The sequence below is a fragment of the Clinocottus analis genome, unplaced genomic scaffold, assembly GCF_023055335.1.
Source record: "Clinocottus analis isolate CAN_PGR_092001 unplaced genomic scaffold, fCliAna1.0.p SCAF_7, whole genome shotgun sequence".
Classification (NCBI taxonomy): Eukaryota; Metazoa; Chordata; class Actinopteri; order Perciformes; family Cottidae; genus Clinocottus; species Clinocottus analis.
The window spans coordinates 18,196,730-18,223,756 of record NW_027176229.1 but is presented as its reverse complement, the minus strand read 5'-3'; the positions used below and the strand labels follow the sequence as shown (position 1 = coordinate 18,223,756).

General features: G+C 40.2%; 2 protein-coding genes across 2 annotated transcripts in view; one reads left to right on the top strand and one right to left on the bottom strand.

The window, feature by feature from the left end:
• Nucleotides 1-11,306: 11,306 nt before the first annotated feature.
• On the bottom strand, nt 11,307-19,864 carry LOC137805221 (solute carrier family 28 member 3-like). The gene is made up of 17 exons (XM_068605027.1): nt 19,796-19,864; nt 19,180-19,265; nt 18,966-19,057; nt 17,893-18,082; nt 17,097-17,241; nt 16,879-16,992; nt 16,482-16,559; nt 15,933-16,013; nt 15,599-15,679; nt 15,357-15,482; nt 14,457-14,587; nt 13,287-13,455; nt 12,974-13,171; nt 12,470-12,551; nt 12,137-12,235; nt 11,647-11,761; nt 11,307-11,424 (listed from the first exon to the last, which is right to left on the bottom strand). The coding sequence occupies exons 1-17, from the start codon at nt 19,862-19,864 to the stop codon at nt 11,307-11,309; spliced, it is 1,974 nt and encodes a 657-aa protein (XP_068461128.1).
• Nucleotides 19,865-24,545: 4,681 nt separating this feature from the next.
• The window catches only part of ntrk2a (neurotrophic tyrosine kinase, receptor, type 2a), a 77,151-nt gene continuing 74,669 nt past the window's right edge, over nt 24,546-27,027 (top strand). The window contains 1 exon segment of the mRNA XM_068604545.1: nt 24,546-25,107. Within this exon segment, the coding sequence (XP_068460646.1) occupies nt 24,854-25,107 (254 nt within the window). The 5' untranslated portion in view covers nt 24,546-24,853.

Here is a 27,027-nt window from a genome sequence, read left to right as displayed (position 1 = left end):
CTGATTGTGTCCCCGTCTATTTCTGGTTGCAGTTGTGTGTGAGAGATATCAGCAGACAGGAAGTAAACATGGACCCGAGCTATAGCGGCGCAATTTCTGCTATAAAGAAATTACAAAATGTATAGTAGAAGCATAACATAGAAATACTTAAGTAAAGTACGTGTACTTTAATGTTGTACTTAACTACAGCTGTTTGCTTTCTATGGCTGCAGATCTGCTCAAACGTCCTGGCTGATTTAAGAGCAGTAGGCTGTCCTTTAGCAGGTCAAGTTGGACCATAACATAACAACGAGCAGTGTGGGGAAGGCCACAACAACAGCTTGAGTAGCTTTGATCCGTAAGTCCTTTATGGCCGTCAAAGGGTTGGGATCAATAGCTTTGCCACATCCATTTGAAAGGGCACCAAGAACCCCTGTTTAAAAACTCAACCAGGTCATGGCTGAGGGTACCCGGATAACCTCTAAGTATAAAAGAATAGGTTGATCATTTTTCAAGTCTGTCTAAAAACAAAAGTCCGGTGCCCGTATGAACGCTGAAACAGGTTTTGTTTGATGTAATCGTTCCTCCTGTTCATATAGAAAGATTCCGTCCTGATGTGTGTGATTGGGGACAAAGTCTACAATACCTTTAATGCAATAGGTCAATATCCAGCCAACAACATTATAAACCATAAAAAAAACACACACATTTAAGACATTGGGGTCTTTTTCAACATATTTCAACAGTAAAACCCGTGTTGAGTGCACCATCTATTCTTTGATAGAAAATCCAGATTTTGTGCTGTTCGAAACAATGTCTGAAGATCAAGATGTGAAAAGGCCATAATGATTTTGAAAATGTAATTTTGCAATTAATGAGAAACAATTAATCTGGTCTTTGACCTACTGACAGTGAATGGTGGTTAACTAGACTTAATGGGAAAGTATATTAAAACTCAGACAATTCTGAAAGCGCGTCGACAAATGATTGGCAGGCCCACAATACAGCTGGCCTCTCTCTACGTCCTATTCTCATACTACCAAGGCATTACGACCATTTGGATTTGAGCAGGATGCACTTGAGCAGGAGGACTTAAAAGAAAAGAAAGCAAACGTACCATATAAAGAGACGAATGGGGGATTTTGCTGTGACAAGAAAGAGAATGGATTGCTACCCCCACTTGTCCTTTCTTTCTCCACAGAGACGAGGCAGCCTGACAAGCTGGCCATTAGGAAGGTAATTGGACAAGCTGTGCAGAGTGCTTTCGCTGCGCCCTTACACCTCTTGAACATCATGAAGTCTTATTCTTTACCCCTAGTTAATATCAAGAGAATACGCAGGCTGGAAAAGACTACAGGCGAACCGGCCCATGGCAGCCATTGTATCAAACTTACTGTTCAGGTCAACGTGGCTCTTGGAACTGAATTCCTGTTATGTTTTATTACTGCAGTTGATCTTTTAGTCATCTGGTCACATTGCAAAGTAACGGCATCACAGTGGTGTATGCTGTGAGTGTGTTTATTTATGTGAGTGTGTGCGTGTGTGTGCGTGTGTGCGTGTGTGTGTGTGAGAGAGAGAGAGAGAGAGAGAGAGAGAGAGAGAGAGAGAGAGAGAGAGAGAGAGAGAGTGAGAGAGAGAGAGAGAGAGAGAGAGAGAGAGAGAGAGAGAGAGAGAGAGAGAGAGAGAGAGAGAGAGATTAATTCAAGAGGCAGGATATGAAACGAAAGGTCACCATCAGGAAACCATTGGGACAAGAAGGAATTAAGGGGAAATGAGATCCGCTGGAACAGATTTAGAGGTATAGAAGATGCTTACTTTGAATGTGAAGCTTCTTCTATGCCAATTAATAAAAACTAGAAAAAGTTAGCATTTTAGCACACGCCTAAGAGGATGTTTACGTGCAGAGGCAGAAGAATAAAAGTTCAAATGAGAGACGTTTCGTCAGTGTGACTTCAAATTACACACCGTCTCAGGACTGTCACTCTCACACAAACACAAATGCACGCACACACACAAACACGCACACACACACACGTACACACAACACACCTAGGGACTGAAAGGCTGTTTGGCTAGTGTGTATGTTGTTATCGTAGTGATTGACATGCAGGTAAAAAGCCTCAGGCTGCCTTGAAAAAATGGCAGAAATCACTGCTGGAGGCGATACACAACCCGCCTTTCAGCCTTTGCTCTTATGTTATTGTATTGTTCATCATCTGTGCTTTTATCTCTTCCTCATCCTCCATTGTCTCTTTCCCTCACTTGTTCTTTCTTCTTTCTCCTCTCTTGTTTGCCTCCACATTACTATAACTGTAGAAAAAAAAAAATCTAATTTCAAAACTAATTTTCGACAGAATTACATTCTTTTGACCCTAAAAAATTATCTCTCTTTTTATATCATAACTACTACGCTGTATTTTGTTGCTGTGATTCAAAATGCTGAAGAAGCTTGTTGCATCTTAACAGATTATTATCCATGTAGGGAGTGAATTATTACATATTAACCGTGTTAGCAAAAACCAGGATCAAATCATCTCAAAATAACTACCCAAATACATTCACTGGGGCTTTGTTCTCCTGTTGTTCCCCACACATTGCACATATTTCCTAACATGGAGTATCTAGGAAAAGTAAAATGAGGCTTCTTTTGGATGTAGTAACTACAATTATTACTGTGTATACTTTGAGAAACATTCATTGTTGTAATAATGTTTTGTCTGCAGAGCTATTGTCTCCTTTTAAATTCTCCTTACAAGTATTTCAGTTCATCCCATTAGTTTATCCCATCCCAACGTTACTCCTCTATCATATTTCAACACCATTAGTGACAGCTGCAGCGTTGCTTTTACACTAGAAGGTCTATAACACTGAACATTTGGGTGGATATCTCCTGTTTATTTGGTTTCTCAGTCAAGTCAAAATGTTTTGCTTGTATATTGGTTTATCACTCGGATGATAAGATACACAATACATCATTATACATGGGGAGAAGAACACACAATACAAAGCTCCAGTAAGGCACAAAAAATAAGTAATGCAAACGGTTAAAAGTAAGTAATACAAACAATTAAAAGCGAGTAATACAAACTATTAAAAGTGAGTAAAACAACATTAAAAGTAAGTGAAACAAACCATAATAATTTTACTCAATGAGAACAGCGCTGACAAGCTTTTAATTGATTTTTTAAAAATGTTTTTATAAGTGCTAATAGAGCTGCAGCTCTTCACCACCTCAGGCAGGGCGTATAGGCTGTTCTAGTGGATCTGATTGAAGTCACTGAGCCTTGACCGCCTTGATGCGTGACCTTGTACACAAGCGTGACCTTGTACACAATTTAATGCACAAACAGCTGGCCGGCTATGTCAACAAAGGAGAAGCTGGGAAGATGAACACAGAGGAAGAGAGCTACTTCATTCTCTGCTCAGGTAAAAAGAACTTCACCATATCTTTACGTCGCAACTAATACGGGCTCCTATATTAACGTTCAGAAAGCTCCTTTAAGATTTGAAGTTGTGTATTGAATAAATGCCTGTGAGTGCTTTGAAACTGATGAAAGGATATAAGATCACAGTAGGGGGCCTATAGTAGACAGAGAGCAAATGTATATGTTTTAAACACATAGTTACAATGGGAGTAACTCAGAGCCAGACTGAATATCCCATTTTTACCTACAAACACAAAAAAAAGTAACATGAAAACGTGTGAGAAACTCTGGGCATCAATTTGAAAAAAGTGTTTTCAACTCTGGACTCTCTGCATTGTGAAGCTCAGCAGTATGTGTTAATGCTACCTGTCTTTTGTTGGGATTGTTTTCTCATTCTTACCCGCAATTTCTTATCAGGTACATTAGAAACGGTTATTCCAGAACATCTCTCTCTCTCTCTCTCTCTCTCTCTCTCTCTCTCTCTCTCTCTCTCTCTCTCTCTCTCTCTCTCTCTCTCTTTCTCTCTCTCTCACACACACACACACACACACACACACACACACACACACACACACACACACACACACACACACACACACACACAAGCCAAATAAGCTGTAGCATTTGGGGGAAGAGCAGGATTGTGTTGTAGAAGAAGGAAAAGGAAACATTACATACAAATTATACAAACAATCAAAAATGATTCATTAATTTATGCACACTCACACAACAAATAAGTCTTGAATGTCTGAGGGGACATTAACAAGTCGTTTAATGGACCCGGTCAGAAATGGTCCAGCTGGCTGCTTGTTCATTAGAATACATTATCACCCTCTTGCAAATGTCTTGCCCTGTAACCATGTTTGTTTTCTCTTGACGTCAATGCTGCCTAATTGTGTTTTATTGAGCTTTCCATAATGTTACAAATTTTAATCTTGAATCTAGAAAATGATTTATTCAATTTTAACATTAGGGAGAGTGGTTAGGTCTTTTTTTTCTGCTCCTCTTTTCCTTAAACAGCGAACAAGAACTATCAATGATTTTTGTTTCTGCTTGGTGGTTGTTGGCAGTTTTTCTTAACGTTTCAAGCAAGTCTCTCAGTCTCAGTGTGCACAGGCCTGGACAAAAAAATGAAATGTCAAGCACTGCAACTTACAATTATCTTGTGTAAATGGATGTACGTTTGCAGTTTCTATATTCGTTGGTAGCCACTTAATCTTTATGCAGACCCTTAAAACTGCCTCCCTATATCCTCATGTTGATATCTTCTGTTTTTAAGATACTCAGTTCAATCATCTGTTACTGAAGAATCTGGAATTCAATTCAGTTCGATTTGAACAGCCAACATACAATAGTGGAAAAGAAGTGAAGAGGAGGATGAAGAGGGGAAGGAATTGACAACTTTGGATTGTAGATGGATTTGTATGTACTTTTTCTCTGAATTTTTTTTTTTAAAGATATATGCCCTGAGTGGGTTTCTAACTTACCTGTATTTTATTGCTATTAACTTTTTTCTCTTTCTTTTTTTTATTTTAAAAGCTTCTATTGCTGATAATAATTCAATTCAGAAACTGCTTTTTATGTATGTATATAGCTTTTACCAAATAAATACAAAGTATACAAATATATTTACAATAAATGCCTTCATGCATATGCATTACCTTGTCTTTCAGATTGCCCTCATTGAAGCTCATATTTAACAGGCCTGATGCACAGTTTAGCTTACAGCTAAGATGCATCTCCTCTTTGCAAGAAGGTCCTAATGCATCCTCAAGGGGCCTCCACCTGCTCTCCAATGCCTAAGTAACCATGGAGATTTGTCTAATTCAGAAAATGAGAGAGTTCAATAAGTACATATCCAGCATGAACAACCCTAAAACATGTAAACACTTGTTGGATGCCTTGAAAAGATTTGATGAAATAAAGGGAAGCGACGTGGTGCTTTGATATGCTTTTAAAATGTGCGTCCAACCCCTCCACTCAAAAAACGAGAGAACATGTTGGAGACTTTTAGCAGCTTTGTCGAGGGACAGTAAATGGGATCCGACTTGATAGAAAGATGGACAGAAGAGCTGGTGGAGGGATGGCAGGAGTGTAAAGCCTGAATAGAATTAAAAAATTAAACAGCACTTGATATTCTTTGGGCCCCTGAGGCCATTAGGGGAGCGGCATGCTCTCTAAATTACAGTAATGAGGAGTTTTGTACCCAGCTAGCTACATGAAATGAGGACAGATGGAAGGAGGGGAGTGTAGGATCAAGACAGAAAACACATGGTTCGTTGAAGGAGAGGGCGAGAGCTAAAATCAACAGATTTCAATCACAAATATCTAATTGCTTCTATAGGTTCAGAAAAGGTCCTCAGATGAGTTTGTGTGCAGAATACATTTGAAACACTCAGGTTTTCAAAGGCCCAGGGAGGTGGGGCGGTAAACAGGGCAGGGAGAGGGGGGGGGGCTGTCAATGAGAAGAGAAAGAAGGAAGTGAAAGATTGAAAGAGGGAGAGAGAGAGAGAGAGAGAGAGAGAGAGAGAGAGAGAGAGAGAGAGAGAGAGAGAGAGAGAGAGAGATGTGAATCACACGCTGCTGCTCTGATCCCAGCATGTGTCCGTCCCAGCCAGACCCCCCGCCTGGCCTCCAGGGAATTTATGTGTGTGTGCGTGTGTGTGTGTGTGTGTGTGTGTGTGTGTGTGTGTGTCTGTGTGTCTGTGTGCGTGCATGCGTGTGTGACTGACAGAGAAAGAGTGTGTGTCGGTCAGCGAGTCGTAAGCGCGTTGGTGTGTTTCTGTGTGCAGCTTGTGTGTCCATGTGTGTCTGTGTTAGCTCTCCCAGCAGGGGTGGAAGTACATGGAATGAAGGGCAGAGGTTTTTCTCAGAACCTGCCACAAACGGGTGTTGTTGAAGGCATTATTCGTCAGAACAAACGGCAAACACACGCTTGACTCCTGAATCTCTCCTCACTCCTGAATGAAACTGGATCCATATTTTTCAGAGCCCGGTCTCAGAGCTCGGTCTAGATTTGATGGTCTTTAAAGTCCTTGCAGATAAATAAATAAAAAAAAAATGCAGCTAGCATCAGATATTTAATGGGGCAACATAACGTTGGTGTTTCACAGAGTCTCCGTTTTTTAAATTTTTACCACAATATCTTAATCTGATTAACATGTTCTCAAAACACTAACATCTCGTTCAGGTTCCCACCCCAATGGGCAGCAAAAAGACGGCTAATAACCACACAAATATGGACGAGATACAAAAACACCTCATCTGCTTCTGGTAGATACACATATATTCGCAACACGTTAAAGGTAAAGCCATATTAGCATAGCCTAGCATAATGTCTCAACACACAGAAACAATAGTCCAATGGTCAGAAATCTGCCTCCATCACTTCCAGAGTGCACTAATCAAGACATCATATCTCAGGCAGGACCAGGACCAGTTGCCAGGCAACCAGCGGAGTCTCTAGGTAGTTTCTGGTCCTGACAAAGAAATAGTCCAGTACATGAAATCCCATTAAGTGGTGAATTTCTTGCTTTGAGATATGATGTGTTCATTAGTTAGCCTTCAAGGTGGTGCAAGGTTCTGTTATCTTTGGGCGGACCGGGCAGCTGTTTCCATCGCTGGCCTTCATAACTCAGTGAAGCTGAGCGGCTGCTGGTTCCTATACTGGCGTTGATCTTCTCATTTAACGCTCAGAAAAACAAACAAGTAAGTAGTTCATTCTTTGAATTACGGGGGAATGAGGTTCATCGGGATAATGACCGTTTGCTACCCAAGTAGGATCATTTTGAATTATGATGGCTGAACATAACAAGCATGTGAAGATGTCACTTTGGCCTCTGGATAATTATAATTGGCATTTCTGACTATTTTCGCATTCTTTCAAACCAAACAATCAATGAAATTAAGAGGAAATAATCAGTTATATCCCAAATGAAAAAAAATCAAAAATTATAGTCCTATAAACAAACCAATCTGTACCTCAACCAGCAGCAACGCACTAATTGCACATTAAAGTGTCAGAAATAATCATCATAATTATATCATTTTATATTAGAGTAACGCTCACATGGGCCGTGGTTCTGCATTGAGTACTTGACTTTTAATTTTTTTTTTTTACATTTTCAATGGTGGACTTTGACTTCAAATGGAGTGTTTTTACATTGTTGTAATAATCATTTTAATTAAAGTGAAGGATTATTTCTTTCACCAGTTAAAATGGAGTCCCTCTCTTTTTTTTATTAATGTAACTCTTAAACAAAAAGCTAGTGTCTCAAATGTACTTTCTGTGGTTTTAATAATTTTCCAGCCTTACAAAAAAGAAGAGAAAACAGAAAACACAGTGTGCACGTTTACGGTACAGTTCACATTTTGGGAAAGTACATATTACATCACTTACCGAATGATCCAGTGACCAAGATTAAGTACAGTTTATTATGATCTAAAAACTAAATATAATGTATACTTTAATCTCTGTGTCTTTTTGTTTTAATGTCAGGCGTCATTTTTTATTTTCACACACTGGATTTAAAAAATGCGTTTATTTAAGAGGGACACATTCATTGACAGTGACATTTAAAGGAAACCATGTTGTAGCTGTTGCACTGTTTCGTTAAACATAGTTCATAGCATATTAATAGCCAATGATAACATCAAATTGACTAAAAAGGACAAATTTCAACACTCCAACACAGCCATGTGCTCGAGGTTTTGTACAGGATTTCAGACAAAACACTTTCAAAATGGTGCGACCTCTGCGTAGGTTTTTGTAGAACTAATGTCCTTTTGACTAACATGATTACTTTTCTGAGTCATTTTCTGATGAGAAACATGCCTCTTCACTGTTCCTCATAATTAATGTTGCACATCGTCTATCCGTCTGCACACGTTCGTCAGGGATTCTCCTGTTTAATTTCTCACTCTGTACAAAGACACGCCCACGTATTCATGTGTCAACGATCAATTAAAGCATTAATTAAAGTCTGTTAGTCAGAAAACATATCATAGAGAACAGTGATTGGGCATAATAATCACATGTTTGTGTAGCCTGATAAGACAAATCAATAAGATGTTTCAAACTATATATATATGCTATATATGTTCTCTATCCTTTGATCCTTTTTCCATGCTTTTACCATCTCCTCTCCCTTTTGTGTGTTCTTTGGAGTGCTGCTGGATGACAATTTCATCTCCATCATTTAGTTTTCTCTCCTCCTCTTCATCCCCCTCTCCTTCTGTTGGAGTGCTGCTCCATGACAATCCAATATCCACTAGTCTCAGCCTCCTAATATGCAACCTCTCTGGGTTTTTTTCTACAACGCTGTGTTTCTCGCTTTCACTCCATCTATATTTAGGATAACTCCTTCATCTTCCCTCCTATACTCCCCTATGCTGCTGCACTTAACGCAACATTAAAATATAGTGAAAACGGAGGGATATGATTTCACAATCTGTGTGTGTATTACCCTAGTGGCGCGTGAAAGCAAATCTTTATTATGTTTGAATAAGACACAAAGTGAAAACGTTTTTGGTGAAACATGTTTTAATTAGATTGGCAAATTATCTGTGTAATGCAATATGCCCCATGGACAAACAGTAATCAGAAGAATTGATCAAAAAAAAAAAAATCCTGATTCGGATGCATACGGTATATTTTACATATCACATTTACAGCTCATGGGTAGAGTGGTCATTCTGAAACCTCCAGGTAGCCGGTTCGATCCCTGTTCTCTGCATAGTTCGCATGTCCAAGTGTCCTTGAGTAAGACACCGAACCCACACCTACTCCCCAGGTGCTTCACGGCAGAATACTAAGGATGGGTTAAATGCAGGGACTAATTCCCCCAGGGGGATTAATAAAGGATCATTTCTTCTTCAACGAGACTCTTGGAAAAGGCTTATCCCTGTGTCCCCCAGAGAGTCTTGGACACTGTTCATTTTTGGTAACGAACACTATGACAAAACATGTTTGTCAACAACGATTTTGCTCATGACTAAGACAAGACGATGAAGAGGGGGCACGACTTCATTTAACACTTGCGGTGATGGTATCACACGTGCAACATTGTTCTCAAGAAAAGACGAGAAGAATAAATAAACGGCAGGATCTCTCTTCACGTTCATCACTTTCCACCTTTGTTGCCGTATCAAACACACACTGCACGCTCAGTCCGTCTCTGACCTTGTCTCAAGCCTGTATAATGCATAAAGTTGCAGCTCGGGGGTCACGTTTTGGCGGTTGATTAAAGCAAACCAATATCACAAACCTATTCACGTAAGCTGGGCATGCTGCCTGTGTAAAGAAATTATTGACAATATTATTGCATTCTTAAATAACAAAAGGACGGGGTAGATACTTCTTCTATAACTTCCTCTTTAAACTCAATGCAAGTTTTACTCTTTAAACTGAGTTACAATGCACACCTACACGCACACACACACACACACACACACACACACACACACACACACACACACACACACACACACACACACACACACACACACACACACACACACACGCGCACACACTGACTCCTCAAAAAAAACCCAGACCATTTGCTTTTCCGTCTTGACCTTTTGATGGTGTCTACGAACCAGATTTTGTTTTATTGGGGACACATGGTAACATGGCGCATAAAAATCCCCTTTGTGTCAGAGTCTGATGGCTGATGTGTAATCTCTCTCTCTCCGTGGGGGTGTGGAATTAACACAAGTGAACACACCTCCTGTCTGCTGAGAAGGGAGCCATCTGACCTTTAGTTTGTGGTAGATTTAATGAAGAGACTCTGTGCTCTCTTGCCTCAACTTTCCATGGATTGTGGTTATCTGGATCGTGGTCCATGCCTCATTATATAAATAATGTCTGTCGTATTCACTGAATGTGCTGTAACTCTGTTACGTTGCTCATTCTGTACACATGACATCTGTTGCTCTCCCAAAGGTTTCTTCCTTTTTTCTCTGTGAAAGGGTTTTTTTTTCTTCTATTTTTTGAGCAGGTTTTTCCTGATCTAGTATGAGGTCCTGACAGGAATGTCGTATGTGTACAGATTGTAAAGCCTGATCATTTCTGTCAGTGTTAATGAGCCTGTTGCTTGGACAATCGCTCTGTCAGTCAAACCAGTTTGACAAATCTGACATATTACTGGAAGGGAAAAAGAAGACACCAGTGACATCCAGTGGCCAATCAATACTCTGCTTTTACTTATTGCTGTGGAGCTCAGCATTCCATGGGAAACAAACATATATATATATATATATATATATATATATATATATATATATATATATATATATATATATATATATATACATAAAAAAGACAAATGAGGTGAAATAAAGGCCTACATTTAAAAAAAGCTGCGATGGAAGAAGTACTTAAAAGTAGAAAAGTATCAATTCAAGTAAAAGTACAAAGGTATTGACTTTATTCTAGATACAATGTTTATTCTAAAACATGCAATCTGTGACTCTGAAAAGAAGCGCAGATGTCTGAAGTTCCTGTATATCTTATAATATCTTATAAACTGAACGTAATGACTAAGAGTCTTCATAAACTTCTCAAGTCTGGAAAATTAAGCTTTCTGATTGGCACTTGTGCAGACATATCATCAATAATGCCATAATTATCTAATAATAATCCATTCAAATATATATATATGTTTATATATTAATTATACAAACACAAAACTGCCCCAACACAAACACGCTCTCACACATATATTTTCTACTAACCTAACATGATAGTTATTATTATTTTTTTTGAATCCATGCAGGGAAATTGTATTGAAATGATCCATGCAGGGCAACTGTATTGAAATGATATGATACAAATAGTAAACAAAGAACATACTCATTACAGCGCTCACTATCATTAAGGTGTGTGTTTTTGTTCACAGTGATTCAAAGCACCAGGCTGCAGTTGAAGTGTGTGGGGGGTGTGAGTGCACAGCAGCGTTGCAAGCTGCTCTGACTGAATCCTTCTGCAGACGTCACGTTCCAGGACTCATACACCGTCACACTGCAAATAAAACACACACCAACACCCACACGCTGAATCACAGTGTCCTTATTTTCCATCAGCTCCATTCATTCTGAAAAGCAGTTTGTGATGTATTTATAAATGCACAGAGATAACAAAAAATATCCATCCAACTGGGGTTAAATGATGTATAACAACTATATGGTGACTGGGAAACAGATTTCTTTTTTGCATATATTCACGCACACTCACAAAACACACCTGTTGTATAGTTGTGTGCAGCAGGTGACCAGTTGTAAGCTAGTGGTCACATTGGCATTGATGAACTCTGTGCTCAGGAAATGTGGGCAATGAAGATCCGGGATGTACAATATACCTGGAAAACACACAGAGCACTTGAACGCTTGAGTGACAGGATATTTTGTGAAGATCTAATATACGGCTATTCTAGGACAGGCACTCCCAATAATTTCACCATGATTTTGTTTTTTTAGTCTCTGACTTTTGTCATAACATAATGGTTTATTCTCACTCAAACCTGTGAGTTGAGTGTTGCACTAGTGTATCTAAAAGGGCACACAAAATAAGTCATATGTACGTATTGTGTAATACATGTTTTATGCATGAATTGATTACTGAATGGGGCACAGACCCACTTGAGGAATTAAGAGTAGCGCTGGATAAGACAAAAATATTGAAACAATGTCCATGTGGATAAACGACAAAGAGGCAAAGAAGAGTAAACAGTCACCTGCAATGCAAGCTGTCATAAAACACGAGAAACTGCCTGCAATCAGAGCTCTGAAGGCAGTGCTGGAAATGTCAGTCTTTCTATTTGGGGCCAAGAATGCTGTAAAAATAACAACTTTATGATGAATAACAAAAAGCAAATCTTTAACAGCAATGCATTCATTAATTAAGTATACATTATATGTATGTCTCACAATATGCAATTAGGATTTATATCTAAAATGAATAAAAACAAACTGAAAGTTGCTGGGTTGCAGAAAAAAAATGGTATAATTTCATGTTTTTTGGAAACATGTTTTTACATCTGAAATCATATAGCTGAGGTGGCACTCACACAGGAATCCAATCGCCGAACCCATGGAACCAAAGTTGGAAAATCCACACAAAGCATAGGTGGCAATTGTTTCAGAGTGTATCTGATGGAAATGACCACATTTGTATTAATTGTTATTTCAAAAAATAGTACTTATCACTGTGTATGTTTCCTTCTCCCTGTCTAGCTGTTGAAGGCAAAAACAGATGCCCATTGGAAACTTACTATATTTGAAACTATTTAATCACATTTTAACACATTTATCGCAATTAAGACATTCATTGGAGCAATTCAATGATCTAGTAAGGCTACAACATTGTAGATAATTAATATTGAATTCATTCCCTTCCACACTGGCTTATATCTCACAAAGCCCAACAATGACTGACGCCACGGCATAATCTTCTCCTACTGCACCAATTTGTCACCTATGATATGTTAAAATAAAAACAAAAAAAGACGAAGACAACGACGCTTTGAGCAAAAAAAAGAGTGAAAACCCAAGCAAATATGAATGAGACTCACAGAAATATACTGCTTCACGTTGCCCACATATTCTGGCCCTCCTGCTTTCCGTTTCGTAATGAATTCCGACAACTTCTGATAGGCAATAAATTCATTGATAAATGTCTTTAAGCCAATCAGTTCGGCCACGATGAAACTGTCCTCCCAGGAAACACCCAGCATGAAGGATAGAGGCATGAACACATAGGAGCAGATGAGCTAGAGGAGAGACAGAGAGAGAGAAAAGAGTGAGCGCCTATATGCGGGTTGATCTTTGAATATATTTACAGTTAGTATATGTTGGAGAGTTCAAGCGTCAGGTCGTGGTCATCACCGAGAAGCTGAGCTGCGGACAATCCAACATTCCTCCCAGCCAAGAGAGAGCCGCATCAATAAAAGCCAACAGGGACAGGAAGGCTAGGAGATTGACAACTATTTCGGCCACTGCACCAATAGCACAAGATGCACCATGGGATGCCGCCGCGAACATGTTCTGACTGTCTCTAAAGGGGACACAGGCAATGTTTGAATGGTTATACAACACTCAATCCTATGAAGAGCAGCTTATTTATCAACATGACACATATTGAAATACTACATTTGAATTACTGTGGTGGTGATGTGGTTCTACAGATGAGCCCAAGTTCAGCTTGGGGCAATGCATAACACATCACAAATGAATTTATAGGTGCTGTTTTGGAAATTTAGAGACATGGTAAAAAGCAATGTGGAGGCGATACCTGGATAAGAAAATCAAAAACAGGATTTGGAATTTAGAACATTAAACAGACAACGTTCTATTTCCGGTCAGATCCTCATCAGGTGAAAATGTTTACGCCCAATACTTTTTTTATTATTAGGACCGGTTAAAATGTTGGCTATTTAAATAAATGTGTGGTTTGGAGTCAGTTAACTTTTCATCAATGATGTATGTGGATGTACCTGTGATGGGTGTACATTTACACACCTGCTATTCAAATTCTGTTGTCATGTACTTTATTCATTGCATTAATACAATATGCAACAGCAGTTATTTGTGAGTACAAAACTAAATACGTAACTTCTTCTTCTTCTTCTTCTTCTGTGAAGCACTTGCACTTTTCGAAGACAATTTTACATGATCGTTGAACCATCAAACTGTGACGTTAATGATGAAATCAATTATTTGTATCTTACATTGTAAGACAATTTGTGGAATTAAGAAAAGCTGCCGACTCCATGGCCTATGACTTAATACTTGTAATCAAGACTGCTTTTTTTTCCACTGTTGTTTAATTTTTGGGGTCTGACATCATTGCGTAATCAATGCTATTAATCAATCTGAACAAGAAAAGCACAAATTTGTACAAATTCAAAAATCAAAGGCTTACAAGCTATCAGAAAGAGAGCAGATAGACAGAGAGGATTAGGACATAGAGGAATGAATGAACAGCGTTAGCTACTGATCAAAGGAGGAATAGTGTGAAAAAAACATTTTGGGAACAGTTTGTATTGTATCTCTTACCCGTGCTTCATTTTGAGGAGATTACTGGCTGTTACTCTGGTGGTCTCTGTCTCAGGCCAGAACGTCTTGGCCATGGCCAGGGAGGCTGGGATGGACATCACGGTTGCTGTCAACAAGTGTGTTGCTTCAACCTCAAAAGAGAAGAACATAGAACAAGACAAACATTTGATATGTTCTTCTCGTTTGAGTGAAATTATTCACTTGGAGCCACACTCTCAGGTATATGTCATGGTCCATCAAGAGTCTGTAGAGGTTGACAATAAAATCCCTAACACACACCCCAAGTTCTGCTTTTATATGAAACTTTTTATCTTTTGTCTTTGTCTTCTCATGATGTTACCTTTTTTTCAAACCATGTGAATAAAAGATTCATTTGTGAAGATTAGGCACACAAATGTGTAAAATATACATGAAAATGGTGGTCTATCACTGTTTGACAAACTCGATGTCTCAAACTCAAAATGATGGTTCCAATTTCAGTTTAGTCCACAGGAAAATATCAGTCGAGGCCAAACAACAGTTGCTATGATGGTAAATGAAAAATATTTGATAGATTATTAACTTGTTTCTGGACTCTTACTTATATTGTGAACAATATATCGGATATAAAGGGAGATTTTCTTATCTATAACAAGAAACTCAAGTAGGAATAAATGAGAGATGCTGACAATATCCAAAACTAGGGACTAGTTAAGGGACGAGGGAAGTAATAAGTATTCTGACACCATAACCTAATATGATCTGACTTGTTCTCATATTTCCTGCTTAAGATGTAGAACGCTATTCATTTTGATCTGCTGTAGACCTAATCTACCTCTGGACAGTTAGTTGTGTGTTGGTTTATGAAGTCAGACCTTCCAGGTAAATCACTGGCATTCCCTCCCTCCTCTGCCTCCTCACCCCAAAGGAGATGTAGGCTCCTAAAACGCCACCAGAGACGCTGGCAAAGCCCGCGGTCATCACGGCGTGCATCTCAGAGCGAGTTAGCTCACTGATGTACGGACGAATCAAGAGCGGGGACTCTGTCTGAAAAGGAGAGATAAGGAGGCTACTGGATTATTTGGGACTAGTGGATTAACGGATTCATATAAGTATATCAGTGATTTGCGTGATGTTTCCTGGTTAATTTAACCGTTGCTTACCTGTCCCAAGAATAGATTTCCAGCGGCCGCCATCGATTCTGCCGGGGATGTTGCCATGGTAACCTGCATTATGAATCCAATCTGTGAAAAGACAGAAAATCAAAGGAAAGGTAGAAAATAACAACAGCAGAAAATGATAATATAAAACACAATTCATTTAAAAAATCATCGTCCTCTGATTTACTTTGAGCAGTCATTATCTGTCATTTATTCTTTAAACTCTATTTCCTATTTAAAAAAAAGGAGCTTTAGATAACAATGGTACCGTATGTAATAATTAATTTCCCATTAAATATTTATTTCTGTTCATCTAGTTAATCCCACACTTTCTCACCTTGCCAACAAGCCAGGGCATGAAGCCAACGTAGAAGAGGATGGAGATGACAGAGCTTATGAAAACCAATATAGGCATCACCTGGAGAGAGTCCACAACTATCATTATCATCATCATCATCATCATCATCATCATCATCATCATCATCATCATCATCATCATCCGTTATTGAGTATGGTTGTACGCTCACTACCCTGATTTTGAGTCTTTTCTTGGTTTTGACTATATTCAGAATATGACATTTACTGTTGTCATTTCATTTTTTATTATCATATGTTTTGTTTTACTGGCTAACTGTTACTGTTGCTAAACCCCTGCAGACATGACAAGGTTATTCAAAACTAGTTCCTGAAACGAAAAGGATATGATATTTCCATGACTAAACACATAAACTGACTCATCCAGAAACCTGATCATAATTGGGTATTAATGTCCATGAAAACACACTCACTACTTATACATTTGTGTCATTGCAATGATTTTACTGTTGTTTGATTCAGTCATTTACTCAGTGTGTCTGTGAGCATCATGTAGGGTTTGGTGGGCTACCTTGAAGACGAAGAGGTGGTCTTGATAACTGGCACCAAACACAAACTTAGACCCAACATCTGCGAATGACATAAATGTCTATGGAGGAGATTTTTAATTGTGAATATCAGAACCGAAAACGTTGTAATAATTGGTTGTGTCTTTGGTAAGAACAGATGCAGCAGGTGCGTTTGTGAATGTTTCAGCACTGTACTGAAACATGGAAAAACAAGGAAACAAAAAAGGAAATGAAACAGGACATGATGAAGCAAAAAAGGACATAGTGAAAGACAAGAAGGAAACAAATGCAATGAAACAAGGAAACAAAAGAATAAAAAAGGAGACAGAAGGAGTAAAGAAGGAAACAAAAGATGGAAAGAAACAAAGAAAACAAAAATCAAGATGTGTGTGTGTCTACCTCTGCTTTTTTCCCAATCCATTCAATTCCAACTAAACCAAACGTGGTCCTGAGGATCAGCAGACCACAGACGAACTGTAGCCCGATCCCGCACACCAACGTTTGCCAACACCACTGCAACACACGTGTACAATACATTAACAAGTAGTGTGTGTGTCCGTCCGTGTGTGTGTGTGTGCGTGTATGTGTATCTGTGTGTGTAGGTGAGTGTCCTTTACCCTGAATGGGTGTTTTGAGAATATCAACATGCAGAAGACGATGAGCAGCAAACCAGCGAAAGACACCAGCTGTCTGCTCCCTCGCTTGGCTGTGTCCAGCACCAGCCAGCCCCCGACGACCACCAGCATGGACACATACCCCACCCTGGAGAGACAGACAAGGGAGGGAGGTGGAGGAAGCCAGCGAGATGAAATATATTACATACCAGGAATATGTGTCGTGTATTGGCAAGACAAAGGACAATATGTTGTAAAGAAGTTACGGGATGACTAAAAAAGACTTTCACAGTAATTTCAGATTCATGGCTACAGGAACAAGAGACTGTGCATCATGTAGAGGTCACCGTGTGGCGGTAGCTCAAAGTCTTCGAGGTGGAGTAGAGTTGAGAGAACCCAGCTATTACATTGCTGTTATATTATTAAAACAGTTTTTAAATTGTGTGACTGCTTCACTTTTCTTTTTTTTTTACTGAGCTAAGGGCCCTTGAACTCGTGCAGTTGCCTGACTTAACTGTAGCTCACAGCCGTTCCTCTTACACTTCATTTACCACCAACTGCTCTTGTTTTCTTTATCCGGCCCTGTTTGCATTCAGCGCCCATCGGATTTAACGAACAACAGACGAGCCTGTCTTGCACATTATATGCATTAGTTACAGCTACCAAGAAGGATTATTAGTATAATGACTCCAAGATGGCTTTTTTGCAGCCTCAGTTAAAGACCAGCGAGCCTCCGCCCGCCTCTTGATGAGGAAAGGTACACGCCGGGGTCGGGAAGCTGAACCAGACCATTTCTCACCATCTGATCCAAAACCAGTTTCTGCCGATGACGTCTCTGACAGGAGAGAGCTCCTCCCACACCCGGTCGCCATAGCGTTTCATCATCCAATCCCAGGCCAGGAAGATTACGGTTACTACGGAGATGACCAGCATCTCGACAGCTCGGTTGAAGTTCAGGACACATGCCGCTATCACTATGGCAACAACGCCTGAAACAAAGTTAGGATCAATATAAATTATGTCCCACAGAGCTGGCGTCATTTTCATCAACCAGAACAATTCAAATATTTGTCATTATATTTGCTGCTTTAGTTCCTGTGGTTAAAAAGACAGCAGGAAGTGTATTTAATGTGATTTTAATGAATGGTGTGTGATGCAGAGAAATACAACCTGACAAGCATCGGTAACGCTGATTGATGGTAATGATAGGACTTTGGAAATGCACACATATAAAACATAAAGTCTGAGGTCTTGTTAAGACCAAAAATGATCATTTTACCTTTCAATGTCCTTCATTACGGTTCTTTTTTGTATCGTTTGTTTACTTTTCTTGTCTTAGGCCTTAAAAGGATGCAGTGCGTTTGAATCTGTAAACCTGAAGGCCATCTGACTCACAAATACTGAATTGAACTGAACTGAATTGAAGGACCAATGTGTTGCATTTAGGTGGATCTATTGGCCCAATGGAATATAATATTAAAAGCATTCTTTCTTTTATGTATAATCATCTGAAAATATGAATTACCTCAGAATGAGACATTTCTAATTTGATGCTGAGGGGGTCCTTTTGAAAAAGACTGATGGCGGCCATGTTCCTACAGTAGCCAAGGAGGGGCAAACCAAACCCTGGTTCTCCTGTTTTTGAAATCTGCCTTTTCAGCTGTCCCAAATCAACTGATCTTTGGTCTGAAATGTGTCTCCCAAGTTAGGAACACACACACACACACACACACACACACACACACACACACACACACACACACACACACACACACACACACACACACACACACACACACACACATGTGGGACAGAGACCTGCAACCCACTAGCTTCCCGGGTTACACTTGAATGCTAACAGGAATACTTTACCTGCTGCTATAAGCAGGCGGACAATCAGGCATATCTGTTTTTTGTGCTGTGCCAAATAGTCCTGGAATGCCTCAATTTTCTTCTCTAGCAAGCTAGGCACACAAAAGGGAGGAATATAAGAGGGAAGATAAAGAGAAAGGACATAAATGTTATAACAAAGAGACAAGCGTAAGAAACTGCTCAAATTTGACATGAGAAAAAAACAAAACATAACCTTTTGATATGTTGGTCTGTCTTTTTGTGTGCATCGTCTGCAACTTCGGTAGCACTGTCCACTTCAATGTATATCTGCTCCTGCTCCTGACACACGCACACACACACACACACACACACACACACACACACACACACACACACACACACACACACACACACAAAGCTTGAAGATAAATACTATTAGGAATATATTGACACAAGGTTGCTTGCGCAAGGACCCATATTTACTCAGAGAAAAAAGGAAAACTGGTTGAAGGAGAGCTTCTTTTCTTGTGCAACTTTGTGCTTGTGTGCATGTACAGGTGTGTGTCATGGTTCATGATTGAAGCCTTTTTTTCTGCAAAGACACTTTGTGCAGGTGAGAGGTGCTGCTCCTTAAGCGCTTTAATTATGCAATGAGATTCCCAAAACTTGGTATGAAGTTAGTAGCCTGACATTTTCTACTACATAAGATAATCATCTGAAAAAAAAGAGCAGAGTGATGCCGTTTTAACATAAAGATACGTACAACACATAGCACATACAACACATACAATTGCCTGACTGCAGGGGTTCTCCACTGTTTCCTGAAACAGTATTATTCCAGCACAGCTCGAGTAACTAGTCCGGCTTACCTCTAACTCCAAGGCCTTGTTGTCTTTCCCCCTTTTTTGATTCTTCCTCTCTATTACATCCAGCTCCATTCTCTTGCCTTTCACGTATTTTCAGACACCAGCCGAACTGAATGGGAGTCTTTTTTTGAAGCTCACCTGTCCTGTCCTATTCCCCGCCCATTTTCTCTCTTCCTGCAACGCTCAATGTCTCAGCATGCATCTCTTTTCCTCCCCTTTCCAGTGTTCTGTTTTTGTTATTTATTTACTAATGCTACTTTGTTGATTTTAGGAGACTAATGTATTCGTGAAATGGGGTTAAGAAGGTTATTCATTTGCAACAATCTGACCATCTGTCTTTATGCAAGCACGCTCACATTTTCATGACTTTTGGTAACATTACATTAACTTTCATTCATTTTCTGAAGACGTACCTTTATTCTCACCACAGCAGCCCCCAGACTAATCCTAACCTTTACCCTAACCTTAAACTAAGTCTTCACCCTAAAATTGCTGTATTTGCATTTTGGAGACACACAGGGGCTGATCTTTGAAGCAGGAATAATTATTGCCGGAAACCTTCCAAAAATCTGACCAAATTCGAGTCAAAATGACATGACCTCTTTCTTCTCCTTCACTCATCCTTGAAAGAACAGTGTGCACATGTACAATACGATAAGAATCCCGTATTAGTCTCACAGCAGCAGAATGGATCGAAACACAAGTAGAAAAACAAGATCAAATATAAAAAATACATAATCACACAGTAAAGGTATAATAATAAAGTAAAAAACTTAAATACGATATAGTGGCTGAAGCACAGTGGATTGCAGCATTTATTGAAGTTGCACAGTGGGTACATTGGATTTATATTGCACGTTTTTTTTTTAATGAATGAAGAAGGATTAGTCTGTTTTTGCTGGTCTACTTGAAGCATTGCTGGTTGTGCAGTCTGACCGTGCCGGGGAGGAAGCATCCCTCCTCTTCGAAGAAACTCTCCCTGATGATGTTGTATTGTTTCGTCTTGTAGGCAGTTTGTGCAAATGACATACTGCAGTCATAGTTCTTCACAGCAGCCACTAGAGAGCACTAGTGTATAATGTCTCAGGACCTACACATGGCTGGTATGTAGAGGTTAGAATAGGTTCATGTAAGTCCACATGATAATATTTATTTATATTGGGAGCTCCTATTCAAAGCTACACACTGAGTAATGAAGTATCGGAAATTAGATATCACATTACAGTAGAATATAACCTTGGTAAGGAAGAACACTTAACAAAGATTTCTGTAATTTAACCTGCTTGTGTATAAAAGCTTAATATCCAAAGAAAATAAGGTGTAATGATGAAATATCACTCAATTTTAGTTGTAAAAAGCTTGGCATCTCTCATGAATTTTGTTGGCCGGATTTCCCCCAAAAACTTTTCTCATGGGAGGTTAACTTACCAGTTCAGAAAGACAAGTGTCAATAGGTCATGTTTGGATGACTTCTTCCCACAAAGGACACATTGGCTCTTGTGAAGAGACTCCTACCACCACTTTAATAAAGGCAATCCACTCAATCGAGCCAAAGCCGAAATATTAACAAAACAAGGACACAGCATGGAAATGGCTTCGTCCATCTGAGGATTGTTTATAGACACAATGTGCCAAACCCCCTCAGAGCTAGTAAAGGAGGAAAAACACTGCACAGCGGAAGATGGTGGTGCAACGGATCATAACTCACGCTTGGGGTTTTCACACATTAAAGTCACAGATTGGATCAGTACAGATGTAAAAATGAAGGAAAAATAACGTATAGAGATCCCTGATCATGTTTTTCTTTGCTGACTAATTGCCGATCCACACGGATCCCCTTGTTATTTGATTAAACAGCTGGTCTACAAGACTCCTGACTATTATGTTTTTTTTTCCACCATCCAATAACAACACAATTTAAAGGAAATACAAGATTGTATTTGTATTGATGATTTAGATTTCACAGTAAACTTTGCTATAAATCCACTGTTTACATGCGTGTGGAAATGTGAGGGGGATCCGGAGATCACGGATCGACAATGATCTGTTACACCTGAGTAGTGTGTTTTCTGCACATACTTGTATACTCAGTATAGCGTCCTATTCATGACCCTATATCTCTCTGTTACTCATAGCTTTCGAGTAAAGCAGGATATAAACTTCTTTGTATGTTTTAAGGGGCCCACATGAATAAATCATGAAGGTATTCAATAAATGTTTGAACTTGAGGAAAAACTGTATTAGTTCTCTTTACCTTGTGTGAACCTGAATCAAGTACTATTAATCAACACATTATCTATCTATCTATCTATCTATCTATCTATCTATGTATATATATATTATCTATCTATCTATCTATATATAGATATTAATTTATACTATACAATGCAAAAAAAAAGGATCGTGATGCAACAACAGGTGAGTGATTGTGATACATCTGACCAATGTAATCAACACATTATTAATATAAAGGTGAACATCTAATTCAAGAAAATTAGATGGATTCATATCAATTGTGTTAGTAATTGTAATCTGTTTTTATTATGTATCACCAGCAGCACATTCTCAAGCTGCTTCATATCGATAAATGACTCTTACCGGACACAGGGAAGAGGGACGCTGTGATTTTTGAGGAACCACTTTATGCAAATGCTGACATTGTTGTACAAACCCATCCAGATATAACATTCAATAAACATTCTCAAGATATACATGGCAACCAACAATGGAAATAAAAAGGAACATCTTTGTTCATTTCCTTAGTATGGACACCTTTAGCATATTTTAATCTAATCAGTGACAGCAATGCATCCATTGTATGACTGTACAGTTTAAATGATAAGCACTAAAAGCAAAATGTGCATGGCAAACTATATTATGCTCACAATGTTGGATAAAACGCATCCCGACTAAGGCTTTGTCTGTGGATGACAGATAGTTCAAGAGGGCGATTGCATGCTTAAAAAGTCAAAGACCTTTAACACGGGTTACAACCTCTGTCAAAAGGAACATGAGAGTAATTGCAATATTCTGTTTGTGAAATGTTTTAATTGGTTCGCCCACACTGATGTGTGCTGAATGCGTTCGCCGGGATTTCTGAGGCAGTTATCCACCAGATTGGTTTAGACACAGGCAGGGCTCAATAATTACGCTCCTCTATTCAGCAGCTCTGCCAGTGCGTCAGTACAAACGTCATTTTAGAGCCGGAGACAGCGAGAGGAGAGGAGAAGAGAGGAGAGGAGAGAAGAGAGGAGAGGAGAGGAGAGGACTCCTCACGGCTGCATGGGATGAGTTGGGGCTGTTGCTGCTCAGAGGCAGATATGCTGTCGTTCTCTGTCTCTCACATACAAGGTGAAATACCGAGGAGAAGAAAAGGCTCCGCTCAATTCTATTCTTCAAAGGCTGTACGGCATAACAAGACAGATCAACTCTTATGTTAGAAATGCACCCGGCAGTGGGAGATCTATAGCGGCAGAGGGACTGGCATGCTGCCGTATAGCATCCGCTCTGAGACGACAGCTTATTGATTCAGGTCTGGTTTGGCTGGGAGTCCCGTATGATTATGAAATATGGCCTAATGATTTCATGAGGTGACGCTTGGCCTGGTACATGCCAGCTAAACACTTGATGATTGGTGATTGCGCCCTCTTTCTCGCTTGGTCTCTTGTTCTCTCTCATGTGATATTTCAGACACTACATCCACCTCTTGTCTGGGTATTTACAGTGGAAGAATCCATCAGCTCAGATGCCATTAAATAAGGTCCCCAGGCCAATTATTATGCTAACACACTCTGTTTAATGCGAAATAGCAGGCTGTTGTGCTATTCCAATGTATACGACTGTGAATGCGTCCTTCAGGCTGCCGTGTGCTCCGCTGATTAACTGTACGCAGGTGTACATATAAAACACCCAGCATAACAACAAGATGATAATGATGATTATGGTAGACAACAGTGATTTATGATCGCTAAGACAGAGCCTGAAAAATGGATCGCTCCTTATATTCATTTACCTATGCAATCTCAAGCCAGCTGAAATAACAGCTGTATGAAATAACATATTCCAGAACAAATCTTTTCCACCTCTCTCTCTCTCTCTCTCTCTCTCTCTCTCTCTCTCTCTCTCTCTCTCTCTCTCTCTCTCTCTCTGGCCAAGGACTCTCAGTACACAACTCAAGGCAAGGCCGGTGAAGCCTGTCACAGACGCCAGAAGGGAACTTTAACCCCAGACGGCCTAACCTATGTCAAATCTCGATGACCAAAACACAGTTAGTTCTGCAAGACGCCTTGCCAAGGTGCCCTTGAGCAAGAAAGCATCCTCGAAACAAGCAGCTTTTCACGAAAGGGGATCGATAAGGTATCACAATAAGCATGATCTGCTTTTGATGCTGGCATAGGTCCTCTCTCTCCCCTACCAGCCGTCATCTCCTCACGGCTCTTCCGTCCTGCACTGGCTCTTGCTCCAGCAGCACCAGCAGCACCAGCAGCACCAGCAGCACCAGCAGCACCAGCAGCACCAGCAGCACCAGCAGCACCAGCAGCACCAGCGGTCTCTGCCTCAGTACCGTCGACAATCACTCACACACAGAGAACATTGTGTCGAAAGGGGCTCCAATCGGTGCGTGTCAGCTGAGAGAGAGAGAGAGAGAGAGAGAGAGAGAGAGAGAGAGAGAGAGAGAGAGAGAGAGAGAGAGAGAGAGAGAAAGAGAGAGAGAGAGAGAGAGAGAGAGATCCTCCTTGGCACACACCCGTCAGTGTGGCAGTGTGATTTTGACTGACTGGCTGACTGACGGGGATTCTGGAGGAGGAGACGCAGACGCGCAGGAAAGGGGCGACACTCTCTCCGGGTCTTTTTTTTTCTCCCCCCTCTCTCTCCTTCTGTTTCTGTCATCGTAGTCACGGCAGATGTGTTTCTAGCCGCGCCGCCTGCATCCACCACAGACATCGGATTTTGCTTCATTTCTCCCGTCCTTGATTGGCTGAAGCGGGACTGGACCCAGCCACCCTGGGCCGGGCTGTGGGGGCTGTTCAGCGAGCCTTATAGCTGAAGTTGGCTCCCGAGATGAGCGCCTGGAGACCCGGGAGCGGGGCTCTCTCTTCGCCGGGCACAGGGTCTGGGTCGTGGCGGTACTGGTGGTGCTGGGTTGTGGTTATCGGGGTGTCAGTGGGCTCTGGAGATCCGTGGATGTCCGCGGAGGCATGCCCGTCCTCTTGTTCGTGCAGCAGCACCAGGATCTCCTGCGTGGATCCGGAATGGGGTATCAATGCTTTCCCCGTCCTACAGAGCGATGCGGAGATGGAGAACATCACCGACATGTGAGTGTGTCTCTCATAAAGCATCACATTTAGAAGCGAGATGTCGGATTCATAAGTGGTCCTTTTCATATCCACCCGCGTTTATCTGCGTGGCTGTATTTTCCAACACTTGTCAAATGAAGGGATGCCCTCCTTTAACCATCATCTGTCAGAATTGTGTCTGGAGCTGACTGACACGGCCCGCGAGGGAAGAGCCAAAACCGGTCCATTGTTTTTGGCGCTTAATCTTAATCTCATGCATGGATACAGGGCAAATTCAAAGATTGACCAATTTGGATATATATCGAAGACATATTTATTAATTCGGCACAGTTTCGGCTCATGAGCATCACGTGTAACCTATTGCCATATGATAATCATATTACCGTACATCGCCATCGAAGTAAGAGCTAATTTAACAATACAAAAACAGTTGAGGCTGATGTACTTTATCATATTAGACAATGCCCCTCCTGTGTGCGGGTGTGTGCACGTGCCTACGTGTGTGACTGTGTGTGGACCGAGAAACCAAATCCAAATATTGGTACAGACGCTTCCCACGACGAGTGTATTTAAATGAACAGCAGGCGCGGAGAAAAGTCGATGTCCAAGAAGAAAAAAAAGCAACATTTTTCTAGTCGAGTCAACATTTAGCTTGCGTTTTAAGGCTGGACCCTCCTCCTCGGGACGCTGGCTGATAATACATGCAGCATCTCAATGTGCATTTTAAATGTACTGTACCCCCTTTTCATGAAACGTCACAGAAATAAATCAAGCATTTATATCCGGGAGCAAACAAAAGAGCAGATAAAAATATATCGAATTGCAGCATTATATTTCTTGGCAACGATAGGCGGCCTTGTTGATAACGATTTGTGAGATATGAACTTGGGAGAAGCCTTGGGCGATGTTTCAATGAGCCGGCAGTCTGGTGGAAAGCATTCACCAATGGCTTGATGTAAACAGACGAATTACTGACGACCATGCGATGATTAATTCCCCCCCCCCCCCACACACACACCCCACCCCCAACAAATACATATGTGGAGTATAGACTATTCTCTGTCTGTGTTATTTGGTGATACACGTCCTTATTTTGTAACATTTGCCCGCACAGGTTGATAATATAATTGGCTTTCAATCTCACTGGATTCCTAAATGGGTGTAAAAACGCATAGACAGCAGTTTATTGTGTTGATGTGTCATCTCTGTCATGCATGGACGTGTTTAAGGTGCAGTCAAACCAATCTTAATCTCATTGGCTAATATCTTCCAGTATAGACAAACATGGAGAGGTGGGTGTACTAAATGATATTGATTAATGTTGAATTTTTTTTTTTGAGAGAGGGGTGTTGGTTCTGTTATAACTATTAACACAATAGAAACAACAAAGTAAGTTGTTTCATAGATACTGCTATCTTAAATAATGAAGAAACAAACATTCACCCCAAGACAAAAAAAATAAATCTTTTCTCTCACAATATTCACCCATAGGCAATCACGGTTAATTACAGTCGTTAAAACTCAACACTATACTCCTTCCTGTATAAGATGAAGTAAAGTGTACATTAAATCGGATGAGAAACACGCTTTGGATAAACAGTATGTGCATCTTAGTACAGAGTGCTGCAGGAACGAGTCCCAGAAATAAGTTTGCAATTTTGCCCTTCTGGTACCCACATATGGAAGTCAAGGGGTTTTACGAATGGGCTTTGGGTTGGATGCCTGAAATTAGGCTTAAGATACTTTAAGGTTTTGTTCTCTGATATAAAACATGTCTGTCCACCCCTCAAAGGAGGTTGTTAACAAGTGCCTAAATGACAAAATTCCATCAAGCCAAATCGTCTGCCTTCACGGCCTCGTTGTTTATAATCCGTACACATCCTAATGCTATCTATGTACTTCTGGCGATTGCCTTTTTTGTGTCCAAAAAAAAAAATA